Source organism: Pelobates fuscus, chromosome 3, assembly GCF_036172605.1.
Source record: "Pelobates fuscus isolate aPelFus1 chromosome 3, aPelFus1.pri, whole genome shotgun sequence".
In the NCBI taxonomy this organism is placed as follows: domain Eukaryota; kingdom Metazoa; phylum Chordata; class Amphibia; order Anura; family Pelobatidae; genus Pelobates; species Pelobates fuscus.
Genome location: NC_086319.1, coordinates 328,406,934 through 328,427,357, shown reverse-complemented (window position 1 = coordinate 328,427,357; position 20,424 = coordinate 328,406,934). Strand labels below are relative to the sequence as shown.

General features: G+C 47.0%; 1 protein-coding gene across 1 annotated transcript; it reads right to left on the bottom strand.

Moving 5' to 3' along the window:
- Nucleotides 1-3,529: 3,529 nt before the first annotated feature.
- On the bottom strand, nt 3,530-5,772 carry RAD9A (RAD9 checkpoint clamp component A). Its single transcript, XM_063445678.1, has one exon. The coding sequence runs from the start codon at nt 5,703-5,705 to the stop codon at nt 4,587-4,589; it is 1,119 nt and encodes a 372-aa protein (XP_063301748.1). The 5' UTR covers nt 5,706-5,772; the 3' UTR covers nt 3,530-4,586.
- Nucleotides 5,773-20,424: the final 14,652 nt, after the last annotated feature.

Genomic DNA, 20,424 nt, shown 5'->3' with positions numbered 1-20,424 from the left:
GCGTGCAGCGTCTTTGGACGTGGGTGCTGCGTTCTGCGGTGAAACGCACAACAGCGACAGTGGTGGGGTCATGATGTCAGTAGGAAGCGACCCTGCCAGAGAGGAGTGGGGATTTGTCAGAAACCCGTTTTAATTAGATTCATCGTTACTGGAGATGTAGTAGATAGAAAGCACTGGTAAACGGTCGCGGTTGCCGGCCCGCCGCGTGGCACGGCCGTGCCCGACCGGCACAGCCTCGCCGACAGCACGAGCTTACCTGCTCGTCGGCGAGCTGACAACCGCTTCCCCACATCCTCCGGCCGTCGCGCCCAGATCAAAAATGGCGCTGACCGCGTGTCGCGCTTAAACATAGCTCCGCCCCCGAAGTTTATACTGACGTGCGCGTGACGTCCACGCACATTTTGGGGTCAGAGGTCGCCCTCTGACCAATCAGACCTTAGAGAGGGATATTTAAATCCCTAGCTCACCCCAGTACCTTGCCCTGTCGTGGTTTCCTGTTCCTGGTTTCCTGAGAGTGCTTTGTCATTGTGAATCTGATTTCCTGGTATCCTGATCTTGGCTTTTCCCTGACTTGTGTAAACGGTATTGTGTATTTTCTGGCTTCCTTGACCTCGGCTTTCCCTTTGACCATTCTCTGTCTCTAGCGTATTAGTCCGGCCATTCTAAGGTCCGGTTTACGCTCTGTCCTTTTATTTTCCTTTTCTTGCCTATGTATATGTTTACACACAGTTTCTGCGTGCTGGACCACACTAGTAGTCGTGACATAAACTATGCTGTGAGAGCTTTATTCGAATATTATTTATTCGGTGTCTGATTATATAACGGCTTCAAACCCATAGCTGTTATAACTGCAATGTACTTTGTGTATAGGCAAATTGTGCAATCGTACAGTAAGGAAAAGGCTTTGTGATTGTTGTAGTGCAGTTTACACTTTGTGATTGGAACAGGCTTTGTGATTGCTGTAGTGTGTATCAGAGCTAGTCAGTAAATATGGAATTGTGGTAAATATAAAATGGTTTTAAAATCATTAAGTGAAAAATGTCAATTTAGATTTTCGCCCAATGGCATCCTGAATTTTCGGTTCAGAATTTTCATTTTGGTGCATCCCTAGCAATAAGTGGGCTATGATAGATTGGTATAAAAGGGAAAGGAGGCCTAGAATCCAATGTCTACCTAGGGATACATTCAAGGGTTTGTGGTGTACAGCAGGGCTTGTAGAAAAGTAAACCTGAACTGGTCAAGTGAAAAAGGGCGCCCCCTGGTGCATAACTATACATATATACAATGAAGTTATAATCAGCAGGGCTCAACAAATCCCAGGTGTCATGTCTCTATAGTGACTAGGAATTTTGTGCTGTGGTTGGCGTCAGTCAGTTCAACCTTGCACCGCTGCCTGCCCATGCAGTCACAAACTACAGGGATTAAAAGTAAGTGGGCATTCCCTGCAATGGCCATTGGAGTAACTAAATGACCTTCATGTGTCTAAATATACATAGGGATTAAGGAAAGAGCACAGGTAACTTTTTTTTTTTCTTTGGCCATCTCTGTTCTGTTTGTTATGGTTGGACTCAAGAGCTGGCCGGTGGGCCACCTTAGGGCCTCCCCAAAGTGACTACAAAGAATGGAAAAGGCAGCGACAAGGAAGCTGTGATCTTCCTGCTCCCTCACACACCCTGCTGTGACATGGCATCACTAAACAGCAGGCAAAAGAGCAGAAGAAGAAATTGCAGATTACACGATCATAGCAGCTCCACTGGTCTCCAGGGAAAGGATCCACTACAGTTCTCACAATGGTAGGTAGGCTTGGTGGACATAAATTAAAAGACAAATAATACATTTGTGAGTGTGTGAGAATGCTTCTGTGTGAGTATGCGTGTCAAATCAGTGAGTTTGTGTGTATCCGTGAGAAGCAGCTGAACTACCGCCAGTGCAGTTACACCGGGGTCTAGATGGTGGGGGGGTGTTCTATTGGATGGCCCATGTACTTAGAGCCACTCGATGGGTATTGCTTCATCAGGAAAGAGAGTAAGAGGCACAGGCAGCAGGCTGCTGCAGACCCACCACACATCAGCCTCAGCAGCACCCCAAGCAAGCAATCCTCCTGCAAACAGGTAAGGTAAGCTTAAGAGCGGCAACTAAGTAGTTGACATCAAGCAATAAGACAGTCAGAAAAATTAAACTAAGTTTGTTCCCATTGTACAGCGGTATGGAATTTGCTGGCGCTATATAAATATTCAAATAATAGCGGGATCTACAACCTATCAAGAACTTAAGGATCTAGAAGTGCTATATACTAGAGCAAAGTGTATCCTTACTACTTTCAATTATTTTCATATTATAGACTTTTTTTTTTTTTACAAACTTCAACATATTAAATGTATATATTGGCTCCTCCCACTGTGTAGTTTTGTTTTTTTTCCTTTCTTGTATCTCCTCAAAGAGGCAGTGAATCAATCTCTTGGGGAACATTCAGCACCTTGCAGCAGGGTGGAGATGCTGAACAAAGGTGCTGCATAGGACTAGGAAGCACCTGTAGTGGCCGTCTGAGTGACTGCCACTAAAGGTTTTACTAGGCAGAAATATAGAACACTGCCTTTTCCATAAATGGCAGTGTTTACATAAAAAGCCGCCGAGCACAGGCTATTGCTACCAGAAACCCTGCATAAGTCTATAGCTATTTTAGTCGAAAGAAGAAAGGACCACAGGCACTCCAAATTGAAACCGTATGCAGATTTATTAGGAAAAAATGCAACGCCAAGCAACGTTTCGACCAACAAAGGTCTTTTTCAAGCTCAAAAAGAGCTTGAAAAAGACCTTTGTTGGTCAAAACGTTGCTTGGCGTTGCATTTTTCCCTAATAAATCTGCATACGGTTTCAATTTGGAGTGCCTGTGGTCCTTTCTTCTTTCGTGTATAATTCTGGGATTGCTGGTCCTGATCCGGAGCACCCTTGGCCACTGGGATTGAGTGCGGTTCCCACCATCTACTTTGCGTTATAGCTATTTTAGTAACTATACAGTGTCCCTTTAAGATATTAGTCTTGTCCTAACTTTTAGTGGACTCCTAGATTCAAAGCTAATTTGTCAAGCCCTGGAGTAGAGACTACAGAGAATGGCTTAGAACCACAGCATTTTGTAGAAATAGATAAACAAAATCACAGTTACAAGACAGCTCCAAGATATCAGAGTCAGTTTTGTCCTACTTGTGCATACATGCAGCATTTGGCCTAAGCGCACACACACACACACAACTTGGACGGAGTCGTCTCTTGTTTCTGGAACAAGGGATCCAAAGTTCTATGAACCGGGCTGTGAATAAACGAATAGCAACTGAGGTATACGGCAATTAGTTTACAGAGCTGATCAGTTTATAGATTAATTTCAATTTGAAATATTCATGATTTAATACAAGTACTTCAGTTCTTCATTATGAACAACAATCATACAGAAAACTGTAAAAATATAAATAAAAAAATCTTTTCATTCCTTCGATTTATAATTTGCGATTGTGTAAAAGCAGACAGAGAGTAGAACTAAAAATAAATAACCCGCCCTTAGCACTCTCAGACAGACACTCACTGCTGTGAATATTTAGCAAACAGCAGCAGAGGGACTGGGGTTTAGACTCAGGAAGGGCCCCAAGTTTGTCAAACATCTCGAAAACAGTTTCAGGGTTATTCACTACAGGTAGGAACCTGATGTGCAGGTGCGGCTTTCCTATGGGTAAAAATAAATAAAACCAATGGATGCCCTTATGCACAGCTTGTCATGGCTTACCCAACACCCACATCCAATCCACCCAGGCTCTTCCTGTTTGCCCATTTGCTCTGTGGGGACACTTCCAGAAGCAGGGCAAACCTCCACCATGATTTCGAGACACTGGCTTTGTTGCCAGCATCTAAACGGAATGACATCACTCCGTTTCTATTCTCCCTAGAACATGCACTATGGGTGGAGAGCAGAGGGACCTCATGTGCAATGCTGTCTTTAGTGCAAGACTAACAAAGCATTTGCCTTGGACAGAAAAACAAAACAAAAAAAAAAAAAAAAACTCTCCGGCAGATGCCTTGTGTCATCAGGGCCCAAAGAGCTGGCCACCTTAGGACCCCTCTGAGGTGGTGACGAGGGAGCGCTGATCCCTATGTTCTTCTTGCTCTACTTCCTTGCATGCCACTTAGTGATGCTAGAAAGGAAATCCCACAAGGAGAATGCACTTTTACAGATCATTTTGGGTGGTTTAGTCTGGCTGTTCTGTAGCAGTTTTTTTTTTAAATAAATACAGAACAGGATTAGCCTATTACTTTGCATGTACTCTAGCCCAACGTGCTATGGAATGAAGAGTTGTAGTTTAACTGGTGGATAATTACAAGTTAAAAACAAACCAACATTCGCATTAGAGGCGTTTTTGTTTTTATATATTTAAAGAACCTATATACAAATATATGCATAATTTATAAGAACAGAGATAATTTTAACAGTATTCTGCATGTGGTTGATCTCTGAAATATTAAAGAGCTGATAATTCAAAATTTACAGACTGTCTTCATCCCATATTAGAACAGTGCCCTAAAAGTAGGATCATTTTGTTTCAGGAGTCTTTATCACTGTCTTCAGCCAGAACTTCTTGATCTGTCCGACCAGAGCCTGCAAGAATAGAACCAAAGAAAAGAGATCTAAACTTCTTGTTTGGAGGTGTACCAGGAATCTCCTTCTCCATCTCCTCATCTGTTTCCAAAGGAGGGGAGGGGTTTTCATGGAGAGGTCGTTTAGAAAAGTTTGGACTACCGGGGGCAGGTGATGAGACACCCAGGGTGGTTTCCATGGCAATCATGTAATCAATGTCGTCTCCCAAAAAGTCATCATCAGTGGCTACTGGTGGTCTGTGGTTCTGAGACTTTGATACATTGTCTGTCTCAGATAGAGTGGCCAGAACAAAATGTACTTCCAGGACGGTGTCCTCTACCCTGAATACAACAGGGCAGCCAGGGCTGTCAAAATGTATAGAGACTGGGTTGCCAATAGACTCGGCGAATGACAGGAGACCCCGAAATTCCTTCAGACAGAAAGTGATCTCAGTCTGCTTCTGGAGCTCGTACACCAGGAACTCATCCCTGCTCAGGGCCAGCTCTGTCAGCATGGCCTTACTGCTGTCACTGTCCTCCTCTATGTAATTCCTCATAGTCACCCTGCCACACTGGCTGGCCATCAGGGTCACCTCAGCCAGGGTCACCGGGAAGTGGACCACCGCCTCTGCCAGCAGCTTGGCCGGGGCTCGGAGCAGGTTGGGGCAGCTGTCCGGGCTGTACACGGCCTGCAGAGACTCGCAGTCCTGGTAGGAGAGGTTGTGCGTTTTGGTAACGCCATATTTACAGAGCAGCTGTATGACCAGGCGGGTGTTCGCGCTGCTCAGGGTGATGAGGCATTTCTCCACCGTCTTGTCCAGGGAGGGCAGGGAGCGGAACACCCCGGTGACCGCCTTCATGTGGGTCTTGCAGTGGCAGGGGCCGCCCGTGGACTCGTAGCTGTGGAAGAAGAGGGGGGCGAAGGTGAAGCAGGCGTAGGCGGAGCGGGAGGAGTTGACGGAGCGGAGGTAGAGGCCGTCATCCAGGGACTCCAGGTACAGCTCGTCCCCGATCCGGGACAGGGAGTGCACGGCCCGGCCGAACACCTTGACACCGGACCCGGTGATCACACACTTCATCCCCATGGCGCAGACATGCGGGGCTTTATGGGCACCTGACGGGCGGAAGTCAGACTTTTCTGCGTTACCGGGGTAACCGCGCGCGGAGTAATGACGTTCTATCTCCCGATTGGAGGACGAGCGCTCCGTGGAGGGGTCACATGACTTGTCTGCAATGACGCTTGTTATGACAGCTATATATTTTATGGCGGACAGCGGCTGGATAAACAGCTGTTCTAGAAGTACGGCGGCTCGGATGCTTTGCCGGTTGTCAAACAGTCTTGCAGTAATGTTCTGACCGCCTCTGGTCTGTTAGCTGCATCATAGATAGATGGGAAACAACAAATGTTTTGGCAAAGCATCATGGGAGCTGTAGTTCTATAAGGTTTGCAAAGCATCATGGGAGTTGTAGTTCTATAAGGTCTGCAAAGCATTATGGGAGTTGTAGTTCTATTAAGTCTGCAAAGCATTCATGGGAGTTGTAGTTCTATGAGGTTTGCAAAGCATCATGGGAGTTGTAGGTTTAAAACAGCTGGGGCTCTACCTGTTGTCAATCTATTCTATACATTGCATAGTGGGAATTAATGTCAAGCAACACAAGTGAGGTAGATGTTACCCATCACAGTGGCCATTAACAGCACTAGCAAGGCTATGGTGTCTGAGTTCTCACACCCACTATTCGACTGGTTCTAGACTTAGTCCTCAAGATCCACTAATATTACAGGTTTTGACAAGGCATAAAAGCACAGCCGGGAAATAACTAATATTCTAGACCAGGGTAGGCAAGCTTTGGCACTCCAAATGTTGAGGATTACAACTCCCATAATGCTCTTACAGCCTTAATGCTGGTAGACCAGACCATCAGGGGACATGTATTCAACATTTGGAGTGCGGAAAATTGCCTGCTTGAGAACTGGGTTAAGAACCACTGTACTATTCAATTAATGACAGTTGCAGGCCTTTTTACCTTTGACAGGTCTAAATTAGGGAGTGAGAGGGAGGGGGTGTGTATATGACACAATTAGCTTCAAGGACAATGGACCTGCTCACAAAGTGGCATCATGCTGACACACATATATACCAGGATGACAGGCTGCCCATGCACTGAGCAAAGCCGATGGACTTGCATATGAGCTTGAAGGGACAATGTAGGCAACTTTTTCAGTGTTAAAGGTACAATATAGTGTTAGTATATGCGGCGTCATCCCCCACACCCACCCCAGCATTCAACAGGTTAAAAACCCCTTTAAACAGTTACCTGATTCCAGCGCTGAGGTCCCTTGGTTCTGGCTTAGTCTCTGACTAGTCCAACATCATCACGAAGGGGAACTTAATTTGCATGCACGTGTGCGCAATTGGCCTTCCCCATTGGAAAGCATTGAATCAATGCTTTTCTATGGGGTTTTGCAAGACCCTGGATATCCTCATACAAAGCCACTGGTAGACAGCTACTAGAGGCAATTTTAACCCTGCAATGAAAACATTGCAGTTTCTCTAAAACTGCAATGTTTTCAGCTGCAGGGTTAATGAGACAGGGACAGCACACCCAGACCACTGTAATGAGAAGAAGGGGACAGGGACAATGTACGCAGACCACGTCAATGAAATGGAATGGTCTGGTATTTATATAGTCTTTTGAAACCATTTTTTAAGAGTTTAGAGGAACAAACATCCTAACGCTATCATTTTCTTTTAACTATTTAGGTTAGAACCCTCTTCCCTTTGCAATTAAAAAAAGTGTTTTATGCACCTTGTAGCCATCACCATGCCGGTCTCCGGTCGCACCTCCTCAGATGAGATTATCAGTACTGATATCAGCGAATTCAATGCTTCTTATAAAATAAAGACCGCGGCATAGGAAAGCATTTGTCTGGCAACACTGGAGGTCCTCATGCATAGCGTGAGGACGTTCAGCGTCATTTAAAACACTTTTCGTCTTTTAGGAACCCGGAAGTCCCTCTAGTGGCTGTCTGATAGACAGCCACTAGGGGAGGACTTAACCCTGCAAGATAATTATTGCAGTTATAAAAACTGCAATAATTACACTTGCAGGGTTAAGGGTGATGGGAGTTGGCACCCAGACCACTCCAATGGGCAGAAGTGGTCTGGGTGCCTGGAGTGTCTCTTTATTGTAGCATGGGAGCACATATTGCTTTTTCAAGATCTCACAGCAATGTTAATAGCTTATATTGCACCAAATTATAAATTTGAGGGGCACTAGGTGCAGATTCCCCCTATATAGTGCTTGGCACTGTGCATTGGCTCTCCCTACAAACAGTAGATGCAGGGCCGGCACGTCCATAAGGCGGCACAGGCGGCCGCCTTAGGGCGCACCGGCCCGGGGACGCAAAAGTCCGGGTGACCGGCAGGAGGGAAGCGCACAGCTCCCCTCTCCTGCCGGTCACTTCTTGTAGCGTGGCCGAGCGCCAACTGCAGTGCCGTAGACTGTGTGGAGGGGGCGGGGATATGAATAAGTCATATCCCTGCTCCCTCTGTAGCACACAGCGCAGCTGGCGCCCAGCAGGGGCAGAGCAACAGCCGGCCACATTCAAGTCGGCATGGCAGGGCTTCCTCCCAAGAAGACTGAAACAGGAGAAGGCAGAGAGGAGGGGAGCTGGGCAGGACCAGCTCCTCCAACTCCCAACTACCTCAGGCAGCACTTTGGATCCCAGGTAAGGGATCTGTCAGTGTGTGTATATGTCTGTCTGTCAGTGTGTCTGTGTGTGTATATGTCTGTCAGTGTGTCAGTGTGTGTATATGTCTGTCAGTGTGTCAGTGTGTGTATATGTCTGTCAGTGTGTCTGTGTGTGTATATGTCTGTCTGTGTATATGTCTGTCTGTCAGTGTGTCTGTGTGTGTATATGTCTGTGTGTCTGTGTGTGTGTATGTCTGTCTGTCAGTGTGTCTGTGTGTGTATATGTCTGTCTGTCAGTGTGTATATGTCTGTCTGTCAGTGTGTCTGTGTGTGTATATGTCTGTCTGTCAGTGTGTCAGTGTGTGTATATGTCTGTCTGTCAGTGTGTCTCTGTGTGTATATGTCTGTCTGTGTGTGTATATGTCTGTCTGTCTGTCAGTGTGTCTGTGTGTCTGTGTGTGTATATGTCTGTCTGTCAGTGTGTCTGTGTGTGTATATGTCTGTCTGTCAGTGTGTCAGTGTGTGTATATGTCTTTCTGTCAGTGTGTCTGTGTGTGTATAGGTCTGTCTGTGTGTGTATGTCTGTCTGTCAATGTGTCTGTGTGTATGTCTGTCTGTCAGTGTGTCTGTGTGTGTGTATGTCTGTCTGTTAGTGTGTCTTTGTGTGTTTGTGTATGTCTATCATTGTGTATGTGTGTATCTGTATGTCTGTCAGTGTGTATCTATGTGTCTGTCAGTGTTTGTGTGTATCTGTATATGTGTGTGTATATCTGTGTGTCTGTCTATCTGAATGTGTATCAGTTTGTGTATATGTGTATCTGCATGTGTGTCAGTGTGTGTATCTTTTTTTTTAATTCTTTATTTTTGTTGTGCATAGAGGATTACAACAGTGCTTGTACAGCCACATTAGCTCTCACAAGCACGATTTTCATAGAGTGATAACAGATATGTGGTATGTGGAGAACATGCACATTGTTTTGTAATTTGACTTTACATAGTATTACTAACAAGTTTAACGAAATAATAACATTAAAAATAGGTAGACATATGCGTAGAGTCGAGTAGTACTTTAACGAATATGTGCTATGAGGAATAGTGCCATACTAGTGTGATTGAGCAGTAGGTTATTCGCGCAGTTTAATAAGGAAGGTCTAAGTTAGCCTATTGTGATGGCTTGGGTTATGTGGGAGCGTACAGTTAGTGCCTTAGAGTTAGCACTTAAAGCGGCACTGTCATGCCGAACTTACCTTTCCTCAATCTCTTCCTCTTCTCCCCCTCTCTCGGGATCTGTTCTTCTTTTCTTCCTATCTTCTTTAGTTTTCTTTAAAATCATAAGACAAAGTAGGGACTCTTTGTCTTATGGAGGATTCCTCCGCTTGACCAGCTCTGACCAGCGGAGGAGCAAAGTGTGCTTCATTTCCGCTGGTCAGAGCAATTTTCCCATGATCCCTAGCGTTCCTCCCAGTTCCCACAATGCTTCCTGTCAGTATTGCCGAACGTCCTGTCACTTAGATAGAACGCCGGCAAAACTGCCGAATTGCATCCTAACAGAATGAGAAGAGTTTCTCCATTGGTGTTAGGATGCAATTCGGTACTTTGATCGTATCGGAATTTAATTCTAATGAATGAAACTCCGATCCTATTCATTGCTGTGGCTGCATCTTGCAGCCGCTTAGTAGATAACTCCCTAATTCCCACGGTATCAGGGAGCTATCTACTAAAAGGCTCAAAGACCTAAACTGGTCTTTCAGCCAAATTTACTAACACTAAGTAAAAATGACTTGGTATTAGTAAATAATATGCCCCTACTCGCTATACCGCGAGTAGGGGCATGTCTAGTAAGCAGTGAGCAGCCTGTGGCTGCTCACTGTAAAAAAAAAATAAAAAAAAAAAAAAATATTGCCCCCCACCCCTAAACGACGGGTGGGGGCCGTAAAGTAAAATAAGGGAGGGAGACCTATTGTCCCCCCCCCCCGGCACCCACCCCTGAGCGGTGGGTGGGGGCCATAAAGATAATGAGGAAGGGGGGGGGACCTACTGTCCTCCCCCCCCCGGCCCCCACCCCTGGGCGGCGGGTGGGGGCCATAATAGTAGTAGGGGGGGGGACCTACTGTCCTCCCCCCGGCCCCCACCCCTGGCTGGCGGGGGCCATAATGGTAATAAGAGGGGGGGGGACCTACTGTCCTCCCCCTCGGCCCCCACCCCTGGCCGGCGGGTGGGGGCCATAATGGTAATAAGAGGGGGGGGCTACTGTCCTACCCCCCCTGGCCCCCACCCCTGGGCGGCGGGTGGGGGCCATAATAGTAGTAGGGGGGGACCTACTGTCCTCCCCCCCAGCCCCCACCCCTGGCCGGCGGGTGGGGGCCATAATGGTAATAAGAGGGGGGGGGGGGAACTACTGTCCTCCCCCCCCGGCCCCCACCCCTGGGCAGCGGGTGGGGGCCATAATAGTAGTAAGGAGGGGGGGACCTACTGTCCTCCCCCCCGGCCCCCACCCCTGGCCGGCGGGTGGGGGCCATAATAGTAATAAGGGGGGGGGACCTACTGTCCTCCCCTCCCCCGGCCCCCACCCCTGGGCGGCGGGTGGGGGCCATCATGGTAATAAGGGGGGGGGACCTACCGTCCTCCCCCCCGGCCCCCACCCCTGGGCGGCGGGTGGGGGCACTAAGTAAATTCCCCCCCCCCCAATCAAGGTGACTAGGGGTCCCCAAGCCCCTAGTCACCCACCCCCCACCCAAATAAAAAATGCCCCTACCTACCCCCCTCACCCTAAAAAATAGTGAGGGGGGAATAAAATTGCTAACCTGTAAAGTAAAATTAAACTTACCATTTGACGTCTTCTTTTTTCTAAAATCTTCATTTTTCAGCCCCAAAAAAGGCCAAATAAAAAAACCATCATAGCCGTCTGTGGCGAAACCAGCTTCGCCACTGTGAACTGGAGAGGCCTGGCTGCTAGCCTCCTGCCCGCTGACTATGGCCCCTGGACATATTGCACTTTAGAAACTATATTTGGGCATGTAATAATTTGTATTGCTGCTGCTGGCCCTTTAAAAGCAGCGATGGACATATTGGAACTTTTGGGACTACTGTACCTTTAAGACTGTGGAGCGTAGTACAGTAATCCTGCCTTTAATACTTTCATGTCATGTATGTATTTTTGTATGCAGTTAACCTGGGTTATATATATATATGCAGCCTTCATCTGATTGTTCGGTAGAATCACTCCATTCATTGTATTGAGGAAACTACCGAACAACCAGACCACCCAGGATTAAGGGTGCCTCCAATTACCGTTTGCAACAATGTTGCAAACGGGTAATTGGCAATCATGTAATGTGTTCTGTGTCCTCTGGGTGGCCGCCATTCAGGAAACAACCACGTGGCGGCGGCCATCTTAAACTACCGAACAGCGGTGTTTTGCCGTCGAGTGTCTGGAACTAAAATCGGACACTTGACTAGGCAAACACCGCTGAGACCTCCATACTTCCAGAAATTCGTATGGAAACTACCGAATGACCCGCCGTTCGGTAGAAAGAACCCCACAAACAAGGGAATTCATTCAAACCCTCTCCAGGCTCTATAACACAGGCAATTCGCCTGTTTTCATTCCCTTGTTTGTGACCGACCGCAGGGCCAAAATGCATGGAACTGTTTTCGGATACTTTACCCATGCGGTCGGTCAAATCTTTGGAACTTCATATCTCCCGAACCATTCATCCGAATGACCTGATTCTTGGATATGTTGTCCCCCTGAATAAGGGCTATCAGGGGATACCTGTTTTGGAGGTGTAGCATAGGTATTTGGGGTACATCCAGGAATTGGGGAAAAAGGTGTACAGTATAATTGTGTTAAGTGTTAATCTAAGGGGAGGAAATGTGTGGGAGGTACATCCATGTGATTGGTTAATTTCATCCTCCCCCTGGGAGTGTCCTGTATGTACTTGGTTGTAATAAAAGCCAGACTGGGTGTCCCAGTCCACAGTCTTGCTTAACCCTCAAAGCGATGTGTCGTCTCGGTCTTTGGGGGAATGGGATTGTATGCTGACTGCCAAGAGTGTAAGCCGATGTCTGCTTTTCTTGTTCAGCTGTTCCAGTGTTCGTGTGGTTCCAGTCGGGAGAATGGTGTTTGCAGTAGCTGCCTGTGCATCTGGAAAGGGGATTATCGCCTAAACTGGGTTTTATCCTCTTGTAAGTGAAACGGTCCGTTACACCGTCGAACTAAAAATAAAAAACCCGAGCGCAAAAAAAAACCAGACGAAAAAGAAAAAACCCGAGCGCACAAAAAAATAATCCATCTTCACCCATGGAGGGCTCCGCGCAGACTGAGCTCCGCAGGGCGGGGCAAGGCTTATAAAGCCTTGCCCCGCCCTGCAATTAGCCTAAGAACACTCTGATTGGTGGGTTTAAGCCAATCAGAGTGCTCTTTGTCATTTTACAAGCGTGGGAAAGTTCTTTGGAATTTTCCCACGCTTGTAAAATGACACAGAGCACTGTGATTGGATGGCTTGAAATCCATCCAATCACAGTGCTCTGTGTCATTTTACAAGCGTGGGAAAGTTCTTTGGAATTTTCCCACGCTTGTAAAATGACACAGAGCACTGTGATTGGATGGATTTCAAGCCATCCAATCACAGTGCTCTGTGTCATTTTACAAGCGTGGGAAAATTCCAAAGAACTTTCCCACGCTTGTAAAATGACAAAGAGCACTCTGATTGGCTTAAACCCACCAATCAGAGTGTTCTTAGCCTAATTGCAGGGCGGGGCAAGGCTTTATAAGCCTTGCCCCGCCTGCGGAGCTCAGTCTGCGCGGAGCCCTCCATGGGTGAAGATGGATTATTTTTTTTGCGCTCGGGTTTTTTCTTTTTCGTCTTTTTTTTTTTGCGCTCGGGTTTTTTATTTTATTTTTAGTTCGACGGCTATGATGGTTTTTTATTTGCCCTTTTTTGGGGCTGAAAAATGAAGATTTTAGAAAAAAGAAGACGTCGAATGGTAAGTTTAATTTTACTTTACAGGTTAGCAATTTTATTCCCCCCTCACTATTTTTTAGGGTGAGGGGGGTAGGTAGGGGCATTTTTATTTGGGTGGGGGGTGGGTGACTAGGGGCTTGAGCACCCCTAGTCACCTTGATGGGGGGGGGGGAATTTACTTAGTGCCCCCACCCGCCGCCCAGGGGTGGGGGCGGGGGGAGGACAGTAGGTCCCCCCCCATTATCGTTATGGCCCCCACCCGCCGCCCAGGGGTGGGGGCCGGGGGGCGGGGCAGGACAGTAGATCCCCCCCCTTATTACTATTATGGCCCCCACCCGCCGCCCAGGGGTGGGGGCCGGGGGGAGGACAGTAGGTCCCCCCCCATTATCGTTATGGCCCCCACCCGCCGCCCAGGGGTGGGGGCCGGGGGGGAGGACAGTAGGTCCCCCCCCCTTTTACCATTATGGCCCCCACCCGCCGCCCAGGGGTGGGGGCCGGGGGCTGGAGGACAGTAGGTCCCCTGCCCTTATTACTATTATGGCCCCCACCCGCCGCCCAGGGGTGGGGGCCGGGGGGTGGAGGACAGTAGGTCCCCCCCTCCCTTATTACTATTATGGCCCCCACCCGCCGCCCAGGGGTGGGGGCCTGAGGGGAGGACAGTAGGTCCCCCCTCATTCCCATTATGGCCCCCACCCGCCGTCCAGGGGTGGGGGCCGGCGGGGGAGGACAGTAGGTCCCCCCCCCCCTATTACCCTTTATTTTTTTACAGTGAGCAGGCTGCTCACTGTTTAGTGGACATGCCCCTGCTCGCGATATAGCGAGTAGGGGCATTGGGGAGATTTTAATCTCCCTTGTGCTATTATGGGGGTCATATTGAGTGAGAGTGAGGAGGGGACCTGGGGGGCTTATGAAGTGGCAGGGAGCACTGCTCCCTGCCGCTTCTATAGTTACATATTACAAGGAGGGAGCTGCAAGCCGGTAGCTCCCTCCTTGTAATAAACCGAACAAACAAACGAACACTGATACACAGTGTTAGTTTGTTCATCTGATTTTTTCTATTCATTCGTCTGTCTGATGAATGAATGAATAGGTGAAATTCCCGTTCGCATGTCCAGATGTTTCACTGGGCATGTGCGGGAATCTTACAGTCTGTGTAGTGTGGGCAGATGATGTGTCCCACAGGGACTTCACCTACCCACACAAAGATGGCGGCGCCCTGAATATAGATCAGGGCAGAAAGTAAAGAATTAAAAAGAGGTAATCTGGGGGGCTTAGGGGCATTTGGGGGTGACTAGGGGGTTGATTGGATGTAGTTGAGGCGGGAGGGGGGAAAAAAAAAACGGAATTCGGCATGACAGTGCCACTTTAATAGGTCATATCATGGTGAGGTAATACGGTCTTAAATAATATAGCAACAAAAATCATAGTTTAAACTGGTAACGTAAAGTCTAGGAGTGTGTGACACATAATAATTATTAGGTTAGGCACTTCCGAAGTGTACATGCTATGTTCGTCAAGGGGTTATCATTACAGTCACAACTATATATGTTAGTTTAACATTTCACATTTGTGTATAAATCAACAAATGTTATGTTTAAAACAGAGTTTTAACAGTCATATTATGTATGTTGGCTATACATTAACATTAGCTTTGCTAGTTGGCAGTTAGTTATTGCGTTCAGGAGTTAGGTAGCGTGAGTGGGCAACGGGCCTAAAGTAAAATATGTACGCTTCTGAGCGGTAAAGAGCATTATCCTGGGGCTTACAGTGTAACCTGTTGCTGCTCTGGAGAGATTAGGGTATAAGTCCACAGTGAAAAAGGCAATAAACACTGACCAGTGGGCTCAGTTCTGTGTGACCTCTGTCTCCCTCAGCAACTGCCACCCGCCGAGCTGCGGGTCCACCGTCCACTCAGCCAACTCCCAGGGTTGGCAAATCCACTGAGCATGTCTGGGAAGCGTTGGTTGTCAGTGCTCCATGGGTTAAAGCCTTCGGTTGCCCTTTTCCCTGGACCCTACCCTCGGCCCGTGTGTGATGTTCCCCGATTAGAGTATTCTCACCGATGCGGGTTGTAGCTTGGGGGTTGGTATATTCGGCATGGAGGTCGGAGGCTTCTGGTGTCCCTGAGTGGTTGACAGGTCTGGTATGCTGGCTGGTTTCGCATTGATGTGAGTGAGTGCTGTCGCCCGGGCGCCATGTCGGCCTTTCCCGCCATCCTTTTTGTCGGCTCCATTGCAGTCGGGAGGCCGCTCTGGTAGCTCCAGGCGGGAGTCCGCCCAAGTGTCGCCGGCTTGCAGGCCGCCATCTTTCTCCTCGCCTTCTTGAAGGCTCGGTGTGTGGCACAGAGTTCCATCCAGAGGTTTGCACAGATCCTCTCGAAGAATGCCAAGGTATTCCTGGGCGGTTTGATACAGGAGCGCTGCGTTGCAGGCTGCGTCTGTGTCGCCATTTTAACTGTGCCCTGGCAGTTTCGCTTTTTTGTTGGTTGTATTGATTGTTCCTGTTGCTTTGCTGGGGTAGTTGCCCCCAGCGAGGACCGGGATATCCCCCGCCGGCCCAGAGGGGGGGGGGGTAGCAGGGCAGCGTGTGTTTCTGGCTTGCGGGTAGTTCCTGTGCCGGGCGATCGGGCGCCTCCCCCAGGCACTGGTCTCCGTTCCCGTTTAGGCCTCATGGACGGTTTGAGCTCTCGTTTTGCGGATCGATGCGGGACAGGTTTCTTTGTAATCCGCAAGGTGTTCTGCATCGTTTTCCGGTCACCAGGTGCTTCATACATGGTTTGGTTATATAGGATTGTCGATTTAATGCCCGCTGGTGCTGGAGCTTTCAGGGAGCACGTCCGTCCATTTTGGCAGTCAGGCCCCGCCCCCAGTGTGTGTATCTTTGTGTATGTGTATCACAGTGTGTGGCAGTGTATGTGTATATGTATATGTGCATATATCTCAGCATTCAAACATCAACACTACACACAAATAAACACCTGCATGCAAACGTCAACACAACATGCAAACACACCCCTGCATTCAAATGTCAACACTACATACAAACACACCTCTGTATCAGACACCAAAATTATACATAAACACACCTGCGTTCAAAAACCAACACTACACATAAATGCATGCTTGCATTCAAACGCAAACACTACATACAAACACACCCCTACAATCATACAAACATACTCCATACAAACACATGCTTACAGTCAAACACACAAATACTGCTCCATGCTAAATACAATCCTGCAAGCATGGGGAATCGGTAGAGCCCCAGCTTTCAAAGCATTGTTGAAGTTACACGACAGATGGGGATCTATCTTTTAGCCATCCTGTGTACATACACAGACCGTCATACAGAGACATACAGTGTGTATGTCTCTGTATGACTGTCTGTGTATGTATTCAAAAGGAATAAACGCAGGCAACACTCCAATAGTAAGGATGGTATATTTATTGATAGCTGAACCACCCCAAAGAAAGTGCGACGTTTCGGCTCAGCAGAGCCTTATTGCATGACCTGAAACGTCACACTTTGGTAGGGGTGGTTCACTTACCAATAAATATACCATCCTTACTATTGGAGTGTTGCCTGCGTTTATTCCTTTTGAAGACTTTACTGGTGGATCCAGCGACGTCCGCCTGACACGGAGCATCCACCACTGTGGATGGCCGGAGCATTTACACGGTATCAGTGTGCAGGGTTCTTTGTTTGTCTGTGTATGCATGTCTCTGTATGCCTTGTCTATATGTCTCTTTATGACTGTCTGTGTATGTATGTCTCTGTATCATTGTGTATGTATGTGTCTATATGCCTGTCTATATGTTTCTTTATGTCTGTGTCTGTATTTCTGTGTGTGCCTGTGTCTGTATGAATGTATGTTTGTGTTTGTACGACAATGTGTTTGTACGACAATGTACCTTGTGGGGATATTTATGGGATGATAATAGTAAACAGTTGAGAATTGCCCACTATTTCAATTCTCAGATCCCAAAGATCGTTATCGTGTAAGTGAAATGTATTCCATATAAATAAAATCACAATTTGTTATAAAAATAGATACAATTGATTGTGACAAATTAAATAATAATAATATGTAACATGCGTGATAATAACTAATGAATATTCAGTATAACATGGTATGCAATACAATGGCAATACACAATCCAATGGTTAACATAGCAATCTTAATTGTTAAGACAGGATTTATGACGGTCTTCACAGAGAAACGAAAGTGAAGCTTACACACACAGAGCTTGCAGCTTGAGGCCATAAAACTTTAGCTGACAGTTAGAATAACCCTTCCAATGCTGGCTAGACCTCCTAGGTAATTAAGACCTATTCTCATGTGATCTTAAATAAAATAAAATTTAAACCAGCTCATTAGTCCTGGAACCATCCAAAAAGAGTAATCTACCATGTTCTATAAGCAGAATTTTAACTTGCCTAAATAGATATTTTATCTTATTTTAGAGCAAATCAATACACCTGGATAAATATCACGATATGCTAACATGTGATATGTCACATTAATACATAATTATTATTTTCCTATCTGCAGATTGGGATATCATAACCATATATTCTTTAGTTAACTAAGATTTCTAAATATCGAAATCTGATCGTGATTTATCCAGTCATATATCATGCTATTAGAAAATTTTAATTAATTTAGATTAATTAAATAAAACCAGTATTGTGGTGGAATCTCAGTAAAAATAAATTTACTAGGACAAGATTGCCACATGGTATGTGCATTTGCATATGTTGATGTACCAGTTAAGTCAGTTACACGTAGCTAAGATACAATCAGTAGTGTAAGGTGCATAAGTAGGAATACAGGATATACGAGTATTTCCCCTCCTCCATTGTGCTGGGCAAGCCATGTGGTCAAACAGGATTTTAGTCTCTATTCGGTTGATTAGATAAGAGTATGTGTAGGTTGAACTGATTATGGGGGGAGCTACATGCCTATATAAGGGACCTACACTGTATGATCAGGACTCAGACTTTGCTGTTTTTTGGTGACATTAGTCCCTCTGAGTCCCGGTCGGGGAATCGAATAAAGAATCTCTTCCTTCCTGAAGAAACCTGTGTCCATCTCTCTGTGCTTGGCTCCCGTCAGTTTCTCCGGTATCATTTGGTGCATTGGGCCGGGAAGCTCATCGTTCAACGGTAGCTGAGAAGCAGAGGCGTGGACGGTCTATCTTTGCCCACGTTCTCTACGGCTGCACCCCTGAACTTCTGCGTGGACCTCCTTTCGTCTCGGCGCCACTGGTCTGTTGTCCAGGAGATCATCGGCCTCTACGTAGTAAGTGCTGGGGTGCCCCCGTCGATGAGTGTGAACCCAGGTTCAGGAACGAGGAGGTAAGACGACCGCTGTTTTAGACGGCGGACCCACTAGGGGTATTGGATACCGATTGTGCGGTAGGCCCATAAGGGGTTATTTGGAATCTGCCCCCTCCAGTGGAGGGAAGAAGCGAAGGCGCACCGCTCAATTAAACGCCCTTTAGTAAGCCCGTTTAATTTTGGTTTGGAGTCAGGCGGGGTTCTGGTGTAAATAGCCCTAGCCGGACACCGGTGTCTTGTCTAGACTATCGTTCTAGGGTGTATATTTTGTTCGCTAGGTCGGAGGGACCGGGAGACTAAGCGGCGTCTGTGTAAATTCGCTCCGCTAGATCTCAACCTATCTTGGCTAAGTGGGAAGGCGTGTAAATTTGGAACCCACTAGATTTTTGATAGAGTAAATAGACTAAAAGGGTGCTGTTGTAAATTCCGCCCTCTAGTTCGCTATATGTGGTGCTTGGGCAGTGTGGCTAACCAAAACGTATGTAGATAGTTTTAGGTAGTCCATCAAGGTACTGGCCAATAGATTAGTTGGGAATTGTAAATGTGTTAAAGATTGTTGTAGTAGCGTGTATATCTTGCTAGATAGCGTGAGCTCTGCCGTCTAGCGAGAGTGTGAATAGTGTGTAACTGTATTATAGCGCACGGTACCATAACCATGTATAATTACTGATACTGTAAATAAGTACTAATAATTGTCGTCTATGTTGCATGTTTTAACACCATAACCACTACTAATTGTACTGTGACTTTAAATTGTACTTTAACCTATGCTAACCGTACTGTAACTACTGTTTGTAAAGACGATGTTACTGGGGTATGTTATAGACAGGTAATTCAAATATAGGGAATTATAGCGTGGGTGACCGTATAGTTTCGCCAAAGGGCACAGTATTAGTTACTTAGTGACTGGTGTAACAGCTGTGTGTGTACGGAAATTCCCTGAGTGTTTTGTTGTGTGCGTTTCACTTAGTAACTGTACCACGTGGTGCTGTTGCCGAGGGAACGGGTGTGACCGTTGGTAGAGTGTTTGTATAGTTTCTGTTGGAAACGACGCTCCATTGTTAAGTATGGGCGCGTCAGATTTGATGATTTTGGATCCCTTAGGATGTATGATAAAGAATTTTAAAAAGGGATATAAAGCATGGGATTTTGGGGTAAAGATGTCTCCAGCACGCTTGATTACATTGTGTAGTAGGGAATGGCCTACTTTGGTTGCCGCATGGCCGCCACGTGGCAGTTTGGATCCTAATCTGGTACAGCGTGTACACGTGGCTGTATCAGGTAGGCCTGAACTTTACGGCCAGTTTCCATATATTGATTGTTGGAGGCAGGCCGTAAAAGACTCGCCAAAATGGATCCGAGTATGCCACGAGGAATAATGTCGCCTCATGGTGGCCAGGACTCGCTTGTCCACTAAGGCCGTAATTACGCCCATTTTGGACACGCCTCCTGAGTCTGAGATCCCTATGCCGCCCCCTTACTCCTCCTCCACCGGAAGAGGAAGAGGGGGTGCTGCTGGAAACGCTCCTCCCCTTGCCCCGTTGTCCCCACCTACTTCCTCCTCTAGCTCAGAGCCCAGCCCTCTTGTTTTAAACCCTCCCCTCTCAGTACCTACCTCTGTCAACTCCACCTACCCAGATTTAGCGCCATTTCTAGTTCCTGGTCAGGCTCCTCCTAGCCCGGCCCGGAATATTTTACTCACCGACCTTTATACAGCGTTGACTAGCCAAAACCCTAAGAGTGATGAATCCTTGTTTAATATACCAGGAGTGTGGGCAGAGAACAACCCACCAGGACTTGC